The sequence below is a fragment of the Antechinus flavipes genome, chromosome 2 (genome assembly GCF_016432865.1).
Source record: "Antechinus flavipes isolate AdamAnt ecotype Samford, QLD, Australia chromosome 2, AdamAnt_v2, whole genome shotgun sequence".
Classification (NCBI taxonomy): Eukaryota; Metazoa; Chordata; class Mammalia; order Dasyuromorphia; family Dasyuridae; genus Antechinus; species Antechinus flavipes.
In genome coordinates this window covers 449,508,955-449,527,966 of record NC_067399.1, presented here as the reverse complement: position 1 = coordinate 449,527,966, position 19,012 = coordinate 449,508,955, and the positions used below count along the sequence as shown (strand labels likewise).

Here is a 19,012-nt window from a genome sequence, read left to right as displayed (position 1 = left end):
AGTGCCTTGTAAAGTTTAAAATGTGTTAGGAATATGAGTTATTATCATAATTATTTATACTCTTAATCATTACATAGTATTTATTATAATTACATTACATATGTTATTTATTTAATTTTTATATTATTATAATTCCAATGTTCATCACAATTCCAATTTGATTATTATGTCACATTCTAGAATCATTTAAAGCTTAACCAAGCTTTACTTTCCTCCTATCAAGCCAATAAGGTAATCATTGTATTAGAATCAGGACATCATAGTATTGGGGGGACAACTTAGAGTCTAACATGGACCTGAACAGGAGTCTCTTACAGCATCCCTATCAAGTAGTGCCTTTGCTTGAAAGACTTCCAGGAATGAGGAACTTATTCCTTTACAAGGTATTCCCCAGCTCCTTTTTTCCAGTGTGTTTTACCTCAGGCAGCCGCCTACCTTGCCCACTTATTAGTTCCAACTCTGGCTTAATCCATTGACAAGTCTTGTCATTTCTACATTTCTCATCTACATCTCCTTCTCTCCACCCAGAGAGCTGCCACCCTGACGCAGACTCTTAACACCTCATGTCTAGACTACTGCAATAGCCTGCTGGATGTTCCTCCTGCCCTATTTCTCCTCACTCTAATTAAATCCTCCTCTCAACTGCCAAAGTAGTTTCCTTAAAATGCTAAAATAATGATGTCATATCTCCTCAGCTAACCCCCCAACTCAGTAAATTCCAGTGGCTCCCTATTACCTCCTTGAAAATATTAAATCCTCTGTTTGGTATTCAAAACCCTTGCCCTCTTCCTATCCTCCAACTGCCCTGGCTTTATTGCTGTTTCTCACACACTGCGCCTCCCATATCCCTGCCTTCTCAATGTCTGTTCTCCATGTCTGGAACACCTTCCCTCTACACTTTTGCCTGCTAATTTCACTGGCTTTCTTCAAGACTCAGCTCAAAGCCAACTTTCTGCTGCAGGCAACTTTTCCTTGTTTTCCCTTTCCTTCCTACGCTGCTGCTGGTGTCTTCTCTATAAAACCTTCCATTTATCTCATATGTCTCCTTTCTGTACAATTATCTGCATGTTGTCTCACCATTAGATTGTGAGCTACTTGCAGGAATTGATTGTGTTTTTACACTTCTTTGTATTCCTTAGCACAGTGCCTGGCACATAGTAAATGCTTGATAAACGCTTGATGACTAAGTTCTATGAGAGACAGCTGGATGGTACAATGGATATAATGCTGGACCTCAAGTCAGGAAGATCTGAGTTCAAATCCAGCCTCAAATACTTATTAGCTATGTGATCCTAGCAAGTTATTTAACCTCTTTCTACCTCAGTTTCCTCATCAGCATCTACGTCCAGGGACTGGCCTAGGGACCAAGTGAGATGTTTGTAGAGAGCTTGGCAAAGTATGATAGTTGTTATTATTAAAAGAAAAAAAACGCTATATTTGAAGTCAAAGGATCTTGTTAATTCCTACACTGTTACTTAGGACCTATGTGATCATGGGCAAATCTTTTTCTGTCAACCTTGGTTTCTTCACCTGAAAAATGAGATAAGTAGACTCAACGCTCTTTAAGGTTTTTTGTTGCCGTTTTTGTCATGTCTGACTCTACGACTCTATTTGGGGTCTTCTTGGAAGAGATACTGGTATAGTTTGCTATTTCCCAACCCAAATCATTTTACAGATGAGGAACTCAGGAAAATAAGTTTTCTGGATTCCAGGCCTAATACTTTATTCACTGTGCTACTTACCTGTACTTTAAGGCTCTCCAAAATCTATGAACCCATGACCCCTTTTCAGCATCATAGCTTTTCATATATATAAAGATGATAATTATAACTTTATTTTACTGATGAGGAAAATGAGTACATTCCTGATTTCCTCATCATCATCATCATTACTAGAACTCAAGTGTCTGATATCAGATCCAGTTCCCCTTCTACCACTCAGTGAATCAGTGAGCAGAGAAGGGACTCCCACATAGATTTATATGGGTTCATGTATTACTTGCTCAAAATCACACTGGGAGGACACACAAAACTACACAGGAAAATTCAGTCTTCCTGTCTTACAGGTCCATAATTTGCTCTCACCCCTCCCCCTATTTCTACCCCTCAAAGAGTAGCCTCAGAATGAGAGAAGGAGGGCCCTAAATAATCATGGAACATAGCTGAATATACTTATTTCAGGCAAATACTAAAGGACTCTAGGTTTTATGGGCCCTCTCTATTCTGAGCCCACAGACACTGTGGTTACTTTATGAGAAGTCCAGAATTTGCTGGAGGAGGAGGGATGTGGTTTGGTTCTCTTATCTGGAGGTAAATCCATTGGCCAGGATCCAGATTCATATTTGTGGGGTTCACATGAGATGTCATTATGTCATATCCTAGATCTGGAATTTATTTGTGTCAAAACCTAGAACTTTTTTTAAATGAATTCCAGGGATAGAAATGATGAGTGGAAGGGAAATAAGTAGCTTTGTAGTTTACTTGTACAGCATCCTTTACTAATTTCAAGGGAAAAAATGAAAGTTTTTTGCCCAAGGAAGAACTAAATCTAGGGGCAAAGGTCTTTCTACTTGCTACCTGTATGATCTTAGGCAAATCTGTAAAGTGAAAAAGATAGATTAGATGATGTTTACAATAGCTTCCAATTCTGAATCCTATGGTCCTAAGAAGAAAATACATTTCCTATGGACAGTGAGTTGGTACAATTGATAAAGCACTGGTCTTGGAATCTGAAAGACTTTTACTTTCCCATCTTCGGATCTGTCCTCAGATACTTATTAGTTGTGTTTCCCTGGGCATCTTATTTAACCCTGTTTGTCTGGATTTCTTTATCTATAAAACGAACTGAAGAAGGAAATGGCAAACCAAAACGATATCTTTGCCAAGAAAATCCCAAATAGGGTCATTCTAAGCTGGACATGACTGAAACAACAGAACAAACAGATTCTATAGATGTGTGCCTTTTCCTCTCCCTTCCTAAAGTCTCAGGGATAGTAAGTCACTGAGGAAGAATTGATAGGATATCCCCCAGGTGGAAATGGAATAGATCTGGACTTGTTATGAACCTCCAGGTACCCATAGCTTATGGCAGAGCTAGTCCTTGCCAAAATCAGTAGCTCTGGGTTTGAGTCTCAACTTTCTAATCCATTAGCTAGTAATTACCTTTCTGGGGCTTCAGTTTTCTCATATGTAAAATGAAAGGGTTTGATCATTAAGGATCCTTTCATCTCTTAACTTCCTATGTTCTAATATTCACATTCTTTTCAGCTCAAATATTCTATGTTCTAATGTTCCTTCCAGTTCTGACATTTGAAGGGCTCTTCTAGCTCTGACATTCTATGTTGAGAGAAACTTCTAACTCGGTTGTCTCATTTTTGTTCTGAGGCATTGCAGTTCTGCTCTTTTATTAAACTATAAATGCAAAAAAATAAAAACCAAAAACAGTGTCCCTCTCCTTCTTCCTCTTTATTCTAATCATTCTTTCTATTCCAAATAACTTCCTATTCTATGTCATATCTTTTTGTTCTTTATTTGAAAACTAAGCAATCTAAGTCCAAATCCCTACATCTGACATTTAATACCTATGTAGCTTTGGTATCCATTTAATCTTTATGACCCTGAGTTTCCTCTTCTATAGAAATAAATAAATGAATGAAAAAGAAAGGAAGAAATACAAAGGATCGATACAATTATTTTATCAGTTGATTGCTAAGATTTTAGGTGACAACTGAGAAAATTATTATGGTTATACCTAAATTGTTGGCCTGAGATGAGATGTCAGATGTGACAACCCTCTTTCCCCCGGCTGTCCCCCATATGCAGTTTATTATGGATTCTATCTTAAGGTCATGAAATAAAAATCTGGGATCAACTATTCAACACCTTCATTCTACAGATGGGGAAACAGGAGACCAAGTACTTTGTCCAAGGTCATATAAGTAGTTCATAGCAAAGCCTAGATTACCACTATGCCATACTACTTCTCATCCTCATCCCAGCCAAAAAGCAAAGCAAAGCAAAACAAACAAAAACCCTCTTCTAAACTAGGAGCAATACAGGTAAGAACAGTCAACAGGCTGCTGTTTGGAAGCAAAAGAAGGCAATCACTCTACTCCTTTAAGTTGGTCTTGCCCCCCCCCCAACAAATATCATAACAAACCACTGGAGCCTGGAGATTAATTTACTCCCTCGAGCCAATACAAAAACTGGGCCCTGTTACACAGGTTGCAGACAGATGAGTAATCTTTGTGGATATTAGGCTGCAGAACTCTTGAGCACCTACTATGTGCCCTTCCTATACTAAGCCATACAAGGACCAAAACTATAGAGAGGCTACCCCAAAATTATTTAACTCCATTTCTCCTGCCTCCAGTGTTGCTGGGAACTAGTTGGTCCAATATCCTAAAGACCTAACAGTAGAATGAGTAGAACACTAAATTTGGAGTTAGAGGATCTAGGTTCAAATTCCAGCTCTGCTACCCATTCCCCATGTGACCTTGGCCAAATTCCTTCCCTTTTATGGTTCTTACTTAGCTCGTCTGTAAAATGAGGAGTCAAATGAAATCAGGGGTCCTCTTTGTTTGTATCACAGACTCTTTTGGCATTCTGAGTCCTTTTCAGAATGATCTTTTTTAAGAGAGCAAAATAAAATATACAGGTTTACAAAAGAAAGCAATTATATAAGAAACAAATTCACAGAACTCAGGAAAAAGATCACTTAAGTGACCTCTAAAGTACATTCTGTGATCCTTCTTTCAGCTGGGACTTTGAGAGAAGAATCAACCTAATCTCATTCTTACATCTAGGAAAGAGTTATTAGGGTATATTAGAAAGAGTACTACTGATGCATCTGGGTTCCTCATCCAGGATCTAGTATTTAGAGTATGATTCAATTTCCTCCTCTGTAAAATGAAGGTGTAGAATTAGATGGTTTTTGAGACCCTTTTCATCTCTGATTCAAGAAACTGTGGCCTTGGTACCAGTATTCCACCCTTATTCCCCTACACCTCAGCAACTTTCCTTTGGATTTCCTCTGAACTTTCCCTTTACCCTATTACAGCCTGCTCTGAGATCAACTTTATCAACGTCAGGGTGAGAGTGGGTGGTGAATGTGTGTTTCCCTTGCCAAGGGTCTTTGTTCCAGCATCCTGTTATCTGATTGGGAGTGGGAGGTGAGGAAGGTAGAAAAATTGCTATTATCAAGCCAAAGTAACTGTTTTTCATTACAGTTCCAAATAAAATGATAAGATTATGAAAGATTTCAAAGTGATATGCAAGGCCAGAGGATGGAAAACTCATTTTCAAACTTCCTAATTACTGAGGAAATAGGCTGAGGTGGGAAGTTATTTCAATGACCTCGATGAATTTTTTTCTTTTTGTAGAAAGAATTTCTCAGATTCTTAGGTAAATGCTATTAGTTTTCCTTTCTGATCTGATGATAAAAAGAAGTAAAAATAGAATTCAATCATTTAGAAAACATTTACTAAGCACTTTCTGTGTGTATGATCCTGAGTTACACAAAGATAAAGATAACCAAGATGAAACCAGACACAATCCCTAGTCTCAAAGAATTTAGTTCAGAAGGGAGAATGAGACATGAGCACAAGTAGTGATTAATACAAATTAGATAATAAGCATCCTTCACTGATGTACTTTTCTGAAGCCTCAGTGAGAGGTAAAGGTGATATTGGCTATTCCAGGAAAATGAAAGTTTTCAAAGGAACTACCTAGTTATAAAGGCAGAGAGTACAGACTCCTCTCTCCTCTCGTCCATCCCCTCCCCCACCCATAAACTGTCACTGGTGGGCCGTTGTAGCTAGGTGCTTCAGAGTTTATCTTTGCAGGGAGAACAATACTTCTGGCCACACAAAGTTTCACCTATTAAATTGTAGAAGGATTATAGTCTGCTTTAGTTGAGGATTATCCACATGGATGAAGTGCTAGAAAAGATTCCAGGAAGAAGAGATTCTGTCCAGCTTGAGGTAATGAGAAATGTTAGGGAGAGCTCCTTAGAGGGGGCAGCATGTGTTCATTGCTTTGAGGATACAATGATGAATCAGAAGCAATGACAACCTTCATTAATTCACTAATTTAGGGATTCGTGAGAATTTGGGGGGGGAGGAGGAAATGGGATGTGAATATACAGAATCATCGATTTAGTGCTGAGAGTGGCTGGAGATCATAGAATCCAACACCTTCATTTTACAGATAAAGGAAATTAGAGAGTGATTACCTAATGTAATTAATGTCAGAACCAACTTTGAAGCCCAAATTTTCTGTCTCTGAATCCAGAGTTTTTCCAACTGAACTAAAATAATGCTAAATAAAAAAAATTATACAAATTATGGTCCTTTTCTCCTTTAAATCTCATGACCTCAAAATAGAATCCCATAATAAAATAATATACATTAGAATAGGTTAAGTGTTATTTGAAGGATATGAGTAGGGCTTTGAAAATTCTGAGTCAGAAGAAACTCATATGGTGGACAAGAAAGAGGCCCTGAACTTGGAGGAGAATCTGAGGTTGAAGCCTAGATATGATAGTAGCTAGTTACTTACTAGCTCTATGACCTTAAGCATACTGAGCTTCCAGTTTCTTTCTTTGTAAAACAAAAGGTACTTATTATTAAATTCAGCTGGGGTTCTGCTGACTACATAATGTAGCTGACCCTGGAAGTTATCCTGCAACTTGACAGAATAACTTGTTTAATTTACCTTATTGAAAAAGCATTTTTGCAAGCTCTGAAGCATTCTAAAAATATCAGCTACTTATTTCCATGTCACCCTCAGGATTTTCCAGTTTTCATTCCTCCTCACAAAACCTGTGAGGTAGTTACGTTATGCTCATTTTACAGATGGGGAAACTGAGAGGCAAAACAGGGACAAGACTTGACCTAGGATCAGCCTTAGATCAACAGCCAATTAGTGATAGAGCCAGGCTGATTCAAGGTCTCATAATTCCTAGTCCAGTAGTATCTCCACTCACCTTATGGCCCAAGAGAGCAGCATTGACCTAGGCACATCCGCAATTCTTCTGACTTCAAATACATTGTTATAAGAGTAGACAAGACCAACGCTCTACTAGAGCATGTTTTTAAAGTCAGAAAATAAGAATGGATTAGTTGCTAAATCAGCTAACTTCTTGGAATAGCTCAAAGCCTTGAACTAAAAGCTGTGTGTGGGGGGGAGAACACTATTTCTAAATGGCAGAGAGGCTCAATTTTCATGTCTTCAGTGACCTGCCCATTGACAGGTCTTCCTGACAAGGGCATAACTGAGGTTTGAGATCCAATTCTCAAGGAGGAAGAGTCCTCAGGAAAGGTCAAGGGTCCCTTCCTTATTCCCTCCTCCAAATTTCACCCTTTCCCTAATCCTCAAACTATATGAGGGGTCCAGAGCCAGCATCCCATGGAGAGCAACTACACTTTGTGGGAGTGTGGCCATTTCATTGAATCATAGGTTCACAACTAAGAGCTACTTTACAGGCTGTTTAGTTCAGCCCCTTCATTCTACAGATCGGGAAACTGAGGCTTAGAAAGATTAAGTCACTTGCCTAAGTTAGCACAGCGAACCACAGAGCCGGGATTCAAATTAAAATCTATGGGCCCCAGATGTCGGGTTTTCGCCACTACGCGGTGTGCTTCAGGGAACCACGGGGGGACGGAGATAGGGATTGCTCTGAGACCACCTTCTGGGGTCTGACTGGGGAAGTAGCAGGAGTGGGAGCTCGCACTGAGAGGTGAAGGGAGGAAGCTTTCCAGATTGGGAAACTTTCCTGGAAGCCCTCCTCTTGGCTTGGCGATGTGGGTGTGGTTTCTGCTCTGTCCCTCTCTCTCTCAGACTTGGGCTCTTACTCAGGCAACCTTACGTCCCACCTCGGGCGGGGGTTAGGGGAGGGAAAGTTGGTCTCCGGCCAGCCCGCGGCGGGTATAAAAGTGCTCTCCCGGACAGCTATAGCCAGCCGCTGGCTTCTTCTGCCCGCTGCTGCCGCCGCCGCCCGTGGCTGCACTCTGAAGCGCGTGTCAGCTCCGTCCCAGACGAATCCCCGAGAAGCTCCGAAGAATCAAGAACATGGCCAGTGGTGAGTGTCCCTGGGTCCCAACCAAAAGGGTGTGAGCCACTGGGGAGCTGGACAGTTCCCGTTTTCCCAGCGACGGGGCTCACCCCAGCTTCTGTCCCAATTTATCCTGCCCCTGTCCCACTCCAATACAGTAGCAGACACTCAGGACGGAGTAGGGAAGACCAGATGAGCAGTGGGTGCCTGGCGATGTGTGAACTCAGAGTTTTAAACTTTTCCTCCTATTCTTTGCAAGGGGAAAAAAAAAAAAGAATTTTAGTTTATAACAAAGCTCTAAATCCTTTCTAATCCAGCGCTTACATTTTCCTGGGGAAAACGTAATGGATATTTTTGGATCTATTGTAAATATTAGAGTAAATATTTCAAAGGAGTAAATATTCCAACCCCAAAGCAGTGTTTTCAGGGTTATAAGGTCAAACTGTAACAAGGCATAGAGCATTCTGTAAGATTTCAAGATTGCAGAAATACCAGCTACTATTATTTCCACTACACACTAAGGATTCTGTAGTTTCCATTCCTGGCACAAAATCTGTGAGGCAGTTAAGTTATGCCCCTTTTTCAGAGGGGAAAACTGAGGTGCAATATCAGAGACATGACTTGTCTAAAGTCCTTGTCAATTGGTGATAGTCAGTCTAATCGATCTAAGGTCTCTTAATTCCTAGTTCACCATCATTTCCACTCTCCTGTGATTCCAAGTGACTAGAACAAGAGAATATAAGAGAAGTGGGGGAAAGTCCTATTCAGTATCAGTAGACTGGTTTCTGACCCTAGCTTTGCTACCAATTAACTGAGTAACCCCAGGTAAGTCCTATTCCCCTCTCTGGGCATCAGTTTCCTAGTTGGTAAAATGAGAAAAAATAATATATGTCCTGTTGCCTCCCAGGGCTGCTGTAAAGCTTAAGAGGTTACTCAATTTTGACCAGAGGAACCTGAAAAGTTATTTAGAACACCCTTTTCCCCTCAAGAAAATGAGGTCCAGACCCCCGGGGAGGTTAGGTGAATTGCCTAGGATCATACAGGTAATCAGAGTGACAAAAGTGAGATGTAAAAGGCATTGTACAGGTAGAACCGGTATCTTCTCACCACTTCTAATGCATCCACTCTAGCTAGGAACATTAGCTAGGTCCCCTCTAGCTAAATACAAGGAATTTAATGCATCATACAATGAAAAGACCCCTAGATTTGTGCTAAGAAAAACTGAATTCCAATACTACTTTTTCTACCTGTGTGACTCTGGGCAAATAACTTTTCATTTAGGTCTCAGTTTCCTCATCCATAGAATCAGGGACATTGGACTAGATGTTTTTTAAGATATGTTCCAGCTTTAAATACTAGGAAATAATCATTTAAAGGCAAATGCTACCCTAAAGAGCTTTCAGTTATCCCCTCTGCTCAGGAGCCAACATCCCCCCTTACATCACTCCCAGTATTAACTTATTGCCAATCTGGGACTAAAATAACCCTCTCCTGGGTATCTGTCATACACTCCAGTACTGCAGATGATCACGGGGTAAGAGCTGAGGACCCAAGACTTCCCCTGAACTTTAGTGCCTTCCTGTTAGTGACCTAGACAGAGCTGAACAGGCTGAGGGGGATTTCCAGCAGCAACAAGTCCTTCAGACAGAAAGATGACACTGAGGAGTATTCTATTCACACTATACAGGGTTTGGGGAGAAAGGAATGCTGATTCAGACATATAAATAGAAGATCATAGATTTATTTTACAGATGAGGAAACCAAGTCTCAAAGGGTAATAGAAATCAGAAAGAACAATATCAGCCCATGAATAGTTTTATTTCTACAGTGACTTTTATGCCCCAAGAGTTTTTGCATTGTATATCAATTAATCAGTAAATATATATTAACTATCAACTAGGTGCCAAGCATTGCTGGGGATACAAAAGAGACTAAATAATCCCTACACAGAACTTACAATCTAATGGAGAATACTATCATTCTATCTTTACAAGAACTTCATGAATAACATGGAACATTCATTATATACATGAGGACATGGAGTACTAGAGAGAGAAAATTCCTTATCCAAAGTCACATAGCAAAGTTGTAATACAGCTGGGACTGGAACCTAAGGTTCCTGTCTCCCATTGTCATCCAGTGGAAAGATTACTATATTTGGAATTGGGGGTCTGAGTTTGATCTATTATTTGCAGAAGTCCCTTAATTTCTTTGGGTCTCAATTTCCTCAGGTGTAAATGGAGGATTATAGTAAGGTGATCTCTAAGGTCCCTTTGAGATCCAAATCAATGACCATCTCCAGACATTGAGAACTGTGTATATTAACTAGAGGCAGCTGGTGGCAGAGTGCATCGAACACTGGGTCTGCAGTCAAGAAGACCCCAGTTCAAATCCAGCCTCAGACACTTATACTAGCTGTGTAATCTTGGGCAAACCATTTGCCTCAGTTTCCTCAACTGCAAAATAGATATAATAATAGCACTTTTCAGAGTTGCTATGAGGATCAAAATGAAATATTTGTAAAAAGCCTTTGCACTACCCTGACATATAGTAGGTGACATATAAATGCTTTCCCCTCATCTTAATAATGTTAACATAGTAATTAATACAAGTAATTGTTGAACATATCAATAATTGGACTCCTTGAGAGTAGAGACCTTATTTGCTTTTCTTTATATTTTTGATTCTTAACACAGTGGTCAGTATATAGTAGATACTTAATAAATAGCCTGCTAACTTGCTGGCATAGTGGGAAGAGCACTAGATGGAAATGAGGAGACTTGAATTTGAATCCTACCTCTAACGTTTGCTAGGTGAATTATCTTAGATTCAGAGTCTGTTTCCCCATTTGTTAGAATAATTGCATTTGCCCTACTTCTCTCATAGGGTCATTGTAAGAAAAGCATGTTGTATATAGAAAAGCTACATATAAATGTGAGTTGTACTAATGATCCTACGATCACAGATTTAGCATTGGAAGGCCTTTTACATAAAAAGAACCTGAGACAAAGAGGACTTACTGGAAGTCACACGGCTTTTAATCAGCAAACACAGGATTCAAATTCAGACTCTCTGACTCAAAATTCAAGTAGTCTTTTTAGTCCTACTTAATGATATGTTTTTAACAAGAAGCTTCTTCTTGAGTATGACCAAAGACCAACTGTTACTTCATTCCTTATCATATTCCTGCATGAACAATGTATGTTGACATAAAGGAAATAAGACTCAGAAATAAGGCCCGCATGATAGTGCAAGCCAGCAGTGGCGTTAAGATCAGAGCAAAGTTCCTTTAGCTTGCTGGTTTCGAATTCTTTCTACTGTGTCCTTCAACCTCAGAGGTTTGATTCCATAACCCTCCAGATTCAGGATCTCTCATCTCATCCAAAAAAGATGTGGGCCCATTATCTGCCTCCCAGTTGAAGCAGCAATAAGTCTTTCATCAGGAGAGCCAAAAATAGCCCCTGGAGGCAGCCAGTCCCCAAACTCCCTCACAGATAATTTTCTGGGAGAGAAACTCAACTGGGTGTGGTTTGGACTGTTCAACTTAGCTGCTTCAAACCCCTCTTCTCTGGTCCTCCCTAGACCACATAGCCAGGTTGCAATTAATTACCCACACAGGTGTGGTCTCAGAAATCTGGGAACACAGAATGACCTTCTTGGTCAGGAAAAGTTAGATCCGTGCAGCGGATCAGCTATGTCCTCTCCCATTCTGGCTCTCTGCCCTAGCTGCAAAGTGTCTTGTGTATATGGTATTCATAATGAGGACTCAGAAGTCTCCAGCACTTTTTTGTTTATTTAATACTTTCTCCACAAAGCCCCAGGAGGTATCAGGAAGGGAAAGTTAAGGAAACTGTCATTTCTAGTAAGAAGTTTGGTATAGTGAGAAGAGGGGCAACTAACTGATACAGTGGATAAAAAGTCAGGAAGATCTGAATTCAAATGAGGCATCAGAAACTTACTAGCTATATAACCCTGGGCAAATCATTTTACCCTGTTTGCTTCCATTTCCTCATCTGTAAAATGAGCTAGAGGAGGAAATGGCAAAGCGTTCCAATATCTTTGCCAAGAAAATTCCAAATGGTATCACAAAGAGTAAGATACAACTGATGCGACTGAATAACAAAAATGCTTCCTAATAATTAGAAATGGAATTGGCCTTTCTTAGGAAATAGTGAGCTCCCCATCATTGAAAGTCTTCAATTGTACAATCCCTTGATGAGGATATTACAGAAGACTTTCTGAGTCAAAGTATTAGATTGAATTTTGTGCCCTCTGACTTTTTTCCCCCAGAGACTGTGATTTTGTGATTCTGTGACTTCCTCATAGCCCTCACAGTCTGCACCACCCAATTCAAGTACTTAGTTATGACTTGGCTTGTGCTACTTGCCAATTGCTTCCTCTGAGTCTTGTCCTCCTAGTTATATTGTGAGCACTCTTGGAGGCAGTAGTGCAGTGGATATATTAAGCCTGGAGTGAGGAAAACCTGAGTTTAAATCTAGCTTCAAATGCTATATGACTCTGGACAAGTTACTTAGCCTCTCTCTGCCTCAGTTTCCCCAACTGTAAAATGGGGAATCCTACCTGTCTAAAGATCAAAAGAGATATTTGTAAAGCACTCAGCACAATGCTTGATATATATTAGGTGATTAAGAAATGCTTACTCCCCTCTTCCTTCTTTATGATCAAGAGACTTATCTGTTACTTTTTCTGTAGCAATTCCTAGCACAGGGATCCTTCCTCAGACATACTTGGTTGTGATTGATGACTATCATACCTCTCATTTATATAGTGTTTTAAGATTTACAAAACATTTCTTTCATAAGAAGTCCTGGGAGACAAAGACACAAAGACAGACACACAGAGAAATAGGGAGAGAAAGAGAAAGATAGAGGCAGAGACACAGAGAGAGAAACAGAGAGTAAGAGATAGAAAGAGACAGACAGAAAGAGGAGACAGACACAAAGAGAGAAACAGGCAGGAGAGACAAAGAAAGAAAGAGTGAGAGAGAGAGAGAGAATGGAAAGAGCACTGAATCTTAAGACTAGCGATAGATCTAAGTTCAAAGCTGGAGATCTAGGTTCTGACATTTGATTAGCTGTGTGACCCTGAGGAAGTCACTTAACCTCAGTTTGCCTCAGTTTCCTCATCTGTAAAATAGGAATAATAATAGCACTTACCTTGTTGTGAGGATCAAATGAGATAATTTTATTTAAAGAGCTTGGCACAGTGCCTGGCATATAATAAGTGCTATATAAATTTTGTTGTTATTGCTGTTATTACTTCAGTATCTCTTGGAGTACTAGTTTGCCCACCTGAGAAAAATGGAAATCATCATCCTTTGCTACTTACCTGACAGGACTGTTGGGAGGAAGGTGCTTTGGGAACCATATCCCTAGAGAAATGTGGACTGTTATGATTGTGGCTTTTAGTTATAAGTTCTACTCCTTGTCTCCACTGATGCACTGCTAACTTCTTGCCCTTTTGTTACTTCTGCAGAATTGATAGTTGAAAAAAGTGACCTGGAGTTTGAAAAGAATGGCAAAAATCACTGGACTAGTAGCATGTGCCAGGATAAACTGGTGGTCAGACGGGGTCAGCCATTCGACATCGTTATATATTTCCAAGACAGGGGCTTTGAGGCTTCTGTGGACAAAGTGAACTTCATCGTAGAGACAGGTAAGTTCCACCCACTTAATTTTCTCCTCCTCTGGCCATCTTGGACAACAAGGTTCATGTAGCTCGGAGCCATTCTTGCCCAATGTGGGGATGTGGCTAGAATGGATATTTGTTGGCTGGGTCTTGTGGGGTAATATCTTCTTTCCACCCTTTAGCTGAGGACCATCAGTCCCAGGTGCTCTCCCCCGTATTTGGCCTTTATGTTGTGGAGAGTTACTTTTGCCCTTCGTTTGATCTTGCCTCTAACAATGCACAGGACAACCCCACAGGTTAATGATGGTCATCCATTATCTCCAGATGCAGGTGGAAGACTTCCTGCCTCCTGTTTCCCACATCAGAAGCTCTGCCCTACCTGCTCCTTCCTCCAAATTTCTCTTTGGCAACAAGTTGATCTATCACAAAGTAAACAGGGAGCCATCCAGGAAAGGGAAATGAGAGAACAGCCTCTCTGAAACTAAACAAAAGGCTAAGCCTGCTGAAAAGGGTAGAAGAAAAAGTCTGCCTGTATGTGGTTTAGTTTCTAGCTCAATAGTAAGTTTCCTTGGATTGATTTCTGCCTGGCATTATGACTACTTGACCACTCCAAGCCTTACTTTTTCCATATGTAAAATAAGTGAATTGGTTAGACCAACTATTCCCTAAACTCCTAGCCCTGAAATCTTGTTTTAATGTTTCATACAACTCTCACATGATGTTCCTCATCATGTTCCCATATGATGTTCCTCACAACTCTCCCGTTCTTTATTATAAGCTTCCTTCTAGTTCTACTAGTCTATGTTCTAGAATCTATTAATATGCTTAGCTGGTTGTTCACCTTGAAGAATATGAGGAAAAGAAGGATTGCAGGACAGTTGTGAGGTGGTCTGGACCACATCATAGAGTAGGGCCAGGCTCTTAAAGAGGCAACTTAGGGTCTCTATTTCCCTTATTAAGCCTGAAAAGCCGACTCCTTCAGTTACTGACCAGCCTTCTATCCCTGACATAGTAGCCTTAACTCTCTTTCCCAAGCACAAGACTGTTGACTACCTTAAACTCCTTAATCCTAGAGAAGGTTCTATCTAGAGATGTCCAACGGCCATATTCTAGCATCCTGAAAACATCTATCCTCACTCCCACATAATGCATTCTCCATCCTCCTTCCCCACTGCCAAAGAGGGAGCTCAGCATCCTTAGTTGGACCTAAGAATCAGTCTTTATTTTGTTTCTACTATATACATTTAGCTAGGTTCCTTATACCTAAAATGCATTCTCTTCTCATCTCCACTTATCAAAATCCTTTCCCTTTGAGATCTAGTTCAGGTGCTACTTGTCCACAATCCTTTATGTCTTCAAATTTTCTTGAGTATTTTGTCTGTGTCTGTCTATTCTACCCATCTTAATTCTCACCCAACTTATTTATATGCAAGGATGAGAGGCACCTCCCCTGTACTAGAAGGCAAAACTCTATGTTGTTTTTTTATCCTTCAATCCTAGTATATGAGTGGTCTTCCACAAAATACGTGATTAATCATTATTGATCTGAATTAAATTATGTGCTTCATTCTGGGATAGTTTGACAAGGAAACAAAAATACTACAAAGATCTTGTCCCTGAGGTAGAAGAACAAGATACATGTTGAAAAGAAGTAGTATATAATTAAGTACACAATTGTGATCTATAGAGAAGCAGCAGGATTACAGGATTCAAACAAGGAGAAGCTGACAGTAAGTTGGAATGGTCACGGAAGGCTTCCTGATGGAAGTGCATTTTAATTAAGGTCCCAAAGGATCAAGATTTGCATTTGTTGAAGCAAGAAAGGCATTTTGAAGCTGGAAAAGAAATATGGGCAAGGAATAGATGTGGGACTGGGGTTTAGGGAGCAAGGTATCAAGAATTGTCTACAAGGATTGTCTGATTTGGGAAAGAGGAAAATAAGATTGAAAATAGTAAGGAGGGGTCAGATCATGAGCCTTGATAGCCAGGCCAAGGATATAGCTAATGAGGTTTTCTGCAAAATTTAACTTACTAGACTCAGAAGCTAACTCAGCTCCCAGGCTTATAATGCTGATGCTACCTAGGAACCATCACTGAGAGAAACAACAAAGAGACAACCCAGCAGGGTTGTTTCCTCATCAATATATGGGAAGATCCATGGCTTCCACAGGGTTGTAGTGTGGTGAAAGGTCCTTTTGATGGCCAAATTCACTTCTACTGTATAGGGCCGAGCTTGCCTGGCTCCATATTTAAGTTAAATAAGACTAGATATGGCTTCTTGTCCCTCCCCACAAATAGGATTCCACGTTTCTTTCTTTTTTTCTTTTTTAAATAACTTTTTATTGACAGAACCCATGCCAGGGTTTTTTACAGCATTATCCCTTGCATTCATTTCTGTTCCAATTTTTCCCCTCCCTCCCTCCACCTCCTCCCTCAGATGGCAAGCAATCCTTTACATGTTGAATAGGTTACAGTATATCCTGGATACAATATATGTGTGCAGAACCGAACAGTTCTCTTGTTGCACAGGGAGAGTTGAATTCAGAAGGTATAAATAACCTGGGAAGAAAAACAAAAATGCAAACCGTTTATATTCATTTCCCAGTGTTCTTTCTTTGGGTGTAGCTGCTTCTGTCCATCTTTGATCAATTAAGGCTCTCTTTATTGAAGAGATCCACTTCCATCAGAATACATCCTCATACAATATCGCTGTCGAGTATATAATGATCTCCTGGTTCTTCTCATTTCACTTAGCATCAGTTCACGTAAGTCTCGCCAGTCCTCTCTGTATTCATCCTGCTGGTCATTTCTTACAGAACAATAATATTCCATAACATTCATATACCACAATTTACCCAGCCATTCTCCAATTGATGGGCATCCATTCATTTTCCAGTTTCTAGCCACTACAAACAGGGCTGCCACAAACATTTCGGCACATACAAGTCCCTTTGCCTTCTTTAGTATCTCTTTGGGGTATAAGCCCAGTAGAAACACTGCTGGATCAAAGGGTATGCACAGTTTGATAACTTTTTGGGCATAGTTCCAAATTGCTCTCCAGAATGGATTCATTCATTCACAACTCCACCAACAATGCATCAGTGTCCCAGTTTTCCCGCATCCCCTCCAACATTCCACATTATCTTTCCCTGTCATTCTAGCCAATCTGACATTTGTGTAGTGGCATCTCAGAGTTGTCTTAATTTGCATTTCTCTGCTTAATAATGATTTGGAGCATCTTTTCATATGGCTAGAAATAGTTTCAATTTCTTCATCTGAGAGTTGTCTGTTCATAGGATTCCACGTTTCTAGTAACGTCCTCTAGTATATGGAAAACTAGGTGCTGGCAGGGAAAGCAGTCAGTTTTCTCTTATGATAGCAATGCTTTGGTGTATCCACAAGTACAACAATTTTTAGTATTCTATTTCAATTCAACATTTATAAAGTGCCCTATTAAGTGTAGGATCTTAATGTTTAGAAAAGAGACAAATAGGAAAAAATGATACTCAAAAAAACTTAAAAATTTAATAGGGGAAAATATATGTATCCCCCAATCAAGCAACAACATAGTATGGGAGATAGAGATAGTACACCTTAGGTTACAGGCCTCTCTAATATATATCTGCTATGTGAACCTGAGCAAATTATCCTAATCTCCCAGTGCCCTAAATAATTCTCTGAGTTTCAAAGAAGGTGAAGTAGAAGAACTTACCTCATAGAGTAATTCTCTATGCCAAGGAAATGATAGGTCCCTGTCCATGAGATGCCTGTCCTGTATTGGGGCATCGGAGAGGTCAAGCCAAAGTCTTCTGGGAAAATCTGAAAAGGAAGGAAACACTTTCATTTAAAGAGATCAGAAAAGCTCCATAAAGCTAGTAGGTCATAATAAAGGGGACAGCACTACTCACTTTCAATGTGACTGAGCTTAAACTCTTCAATGATCTCAGTTATAAAAGGGGAATGATAATAACCAACACTTTATAAAGTTTACAAGGCTCTTTACATACCTTATCTCCTTTGTCCTTTATGACAATCCCCTGAGATAAGCACTATTATTATCCTTGCTTTGCAAATGGAGAAAGAGAGGCTAAGAGTGTTAAATGACTTGCCTGATCATACAGCTAGTAAGTGTCTGAAACAGGATTTGAACTCATTTCTTCCTAACTCCCGCAGCAACTACCCCACAGGATAATAACACATATAAAATGATTAATAAACTTTACAATGCTTTAAATGTTAGCTATCATCATCATCATCATTATTAGAGAAGATAGCACTTACACTAGTCCTTGAAGTAGGATTTCACCAAGTGGAGGTGTTGGAGGGGATCAACCTATGCAAATGCCAAGAATGGAGGTCACAGGATAAAAATCCATTTGGATGGGCCCTGAATAAAGAGTGTATGAAGGGAAACAATGTGAAATAAGACTGGAAAGTTTGCAGAGTTAGACTGTGAAGTGTTTTCAATGTCAGGCTTAGAAATTTGTATTTTGTCTTGTAAGCTATAGGGAGTCACTAAAAGTTTCTGAGCAGAAGAGATTTTTTTTTCAAAGTTGCCTTCATATGGTCTTTTCTCTCATTTAGTCTAGACAACAATACAAGGAAGGAAACAGGTCATGTGTTTTACAGATGAAGAAACTGGGATGCAACAAGGCTATAAGATTTGTTAGTCTCACATTGAGTTAGTGATAGAGGTCTCCTGATTTTTTACCATATTCCCATGTTCTTTCCTAGGTAAGGAACAATAAGGCCTAAATTCTAGAATTCTCAGCAGAGAATTCTAGGTCTAGCATCTGTTAAAACCAACAAACATTACTCTGTATAAGGCATTGGCTTTTCGGGAAGCCATGCCCAGTGGGACTGGAGATGGTACCTCACCATGACCAGGGGTGATGCAGGTCAATCCTTTATTCTTTAAGTTCCTTAACATCAGGTCAGAAGCCAGGACTAATGCTCCATCACCTGGAGCCACGATCCTTCTTTCCTTTCCCAGAGGTAAAAATGAGTTTAGAGCCGATCCTTCTCTCAAAGTCTCAGCTGAAAGAAGGATCACAGAATGTACTTTAGAGATCACTTAAGTGATCTTTTTCCTGAGTTCTGGGAATTTGTTTCTTATATAATAACTGCTTTCTTCTGTAAACCTGTGTATTTTATTTTGCTCTCTTAAAAGATCATTCTGAAAAGGGGTCAGAATGCCAAAAAAGTCTATGATACAAAAAAAGAGAATCCCTGATTTTGTTTGACTCCTCATTTTACAGATGAGCTAAGTAAGAACCATGAAAGGGAAGTTTTTACAAAGATCAGTTGTTGA

The 19,012-nt window shown here is 39.8% G+C and overlaps 1 protein-coding gene across 2 annotated transcripts in view; it reads left to right on the top strand.

Annotated features, from left to right (window-relative positions):
- The first annotated feature begins 254 nt into the window (after window positions 1-254).
- TGM2 (transglutaminase 2) overlaps window positions 255-19,012 on the top strand; it is a 60,879-nt gene continuing 42,121 nt past the window's right edge. The window contains exons 1-3 of one of the 2 annotated variants that reach the window (XM_051979350.1): window positions 255-383; window positions 7,950-8,079; window positions 13,549-13,728. In XM_051979350.1, the coding sequence (XP_051835310.1) occupies window positions 8,070-8,079; window positions 13,549-13,728 (190 nt within the window). In that variant the 5' untranslated portion in view covers window positions 255-383; window positions 7,950-8,069. Of the gene's footprint in view, window positions 384-7,860; window positions 8,080-13,548; window positions 13,729-19,012 lie in introns of those variants that run through there. The other variant, XM_051979351.1, reaches the window with a different exon arrangement.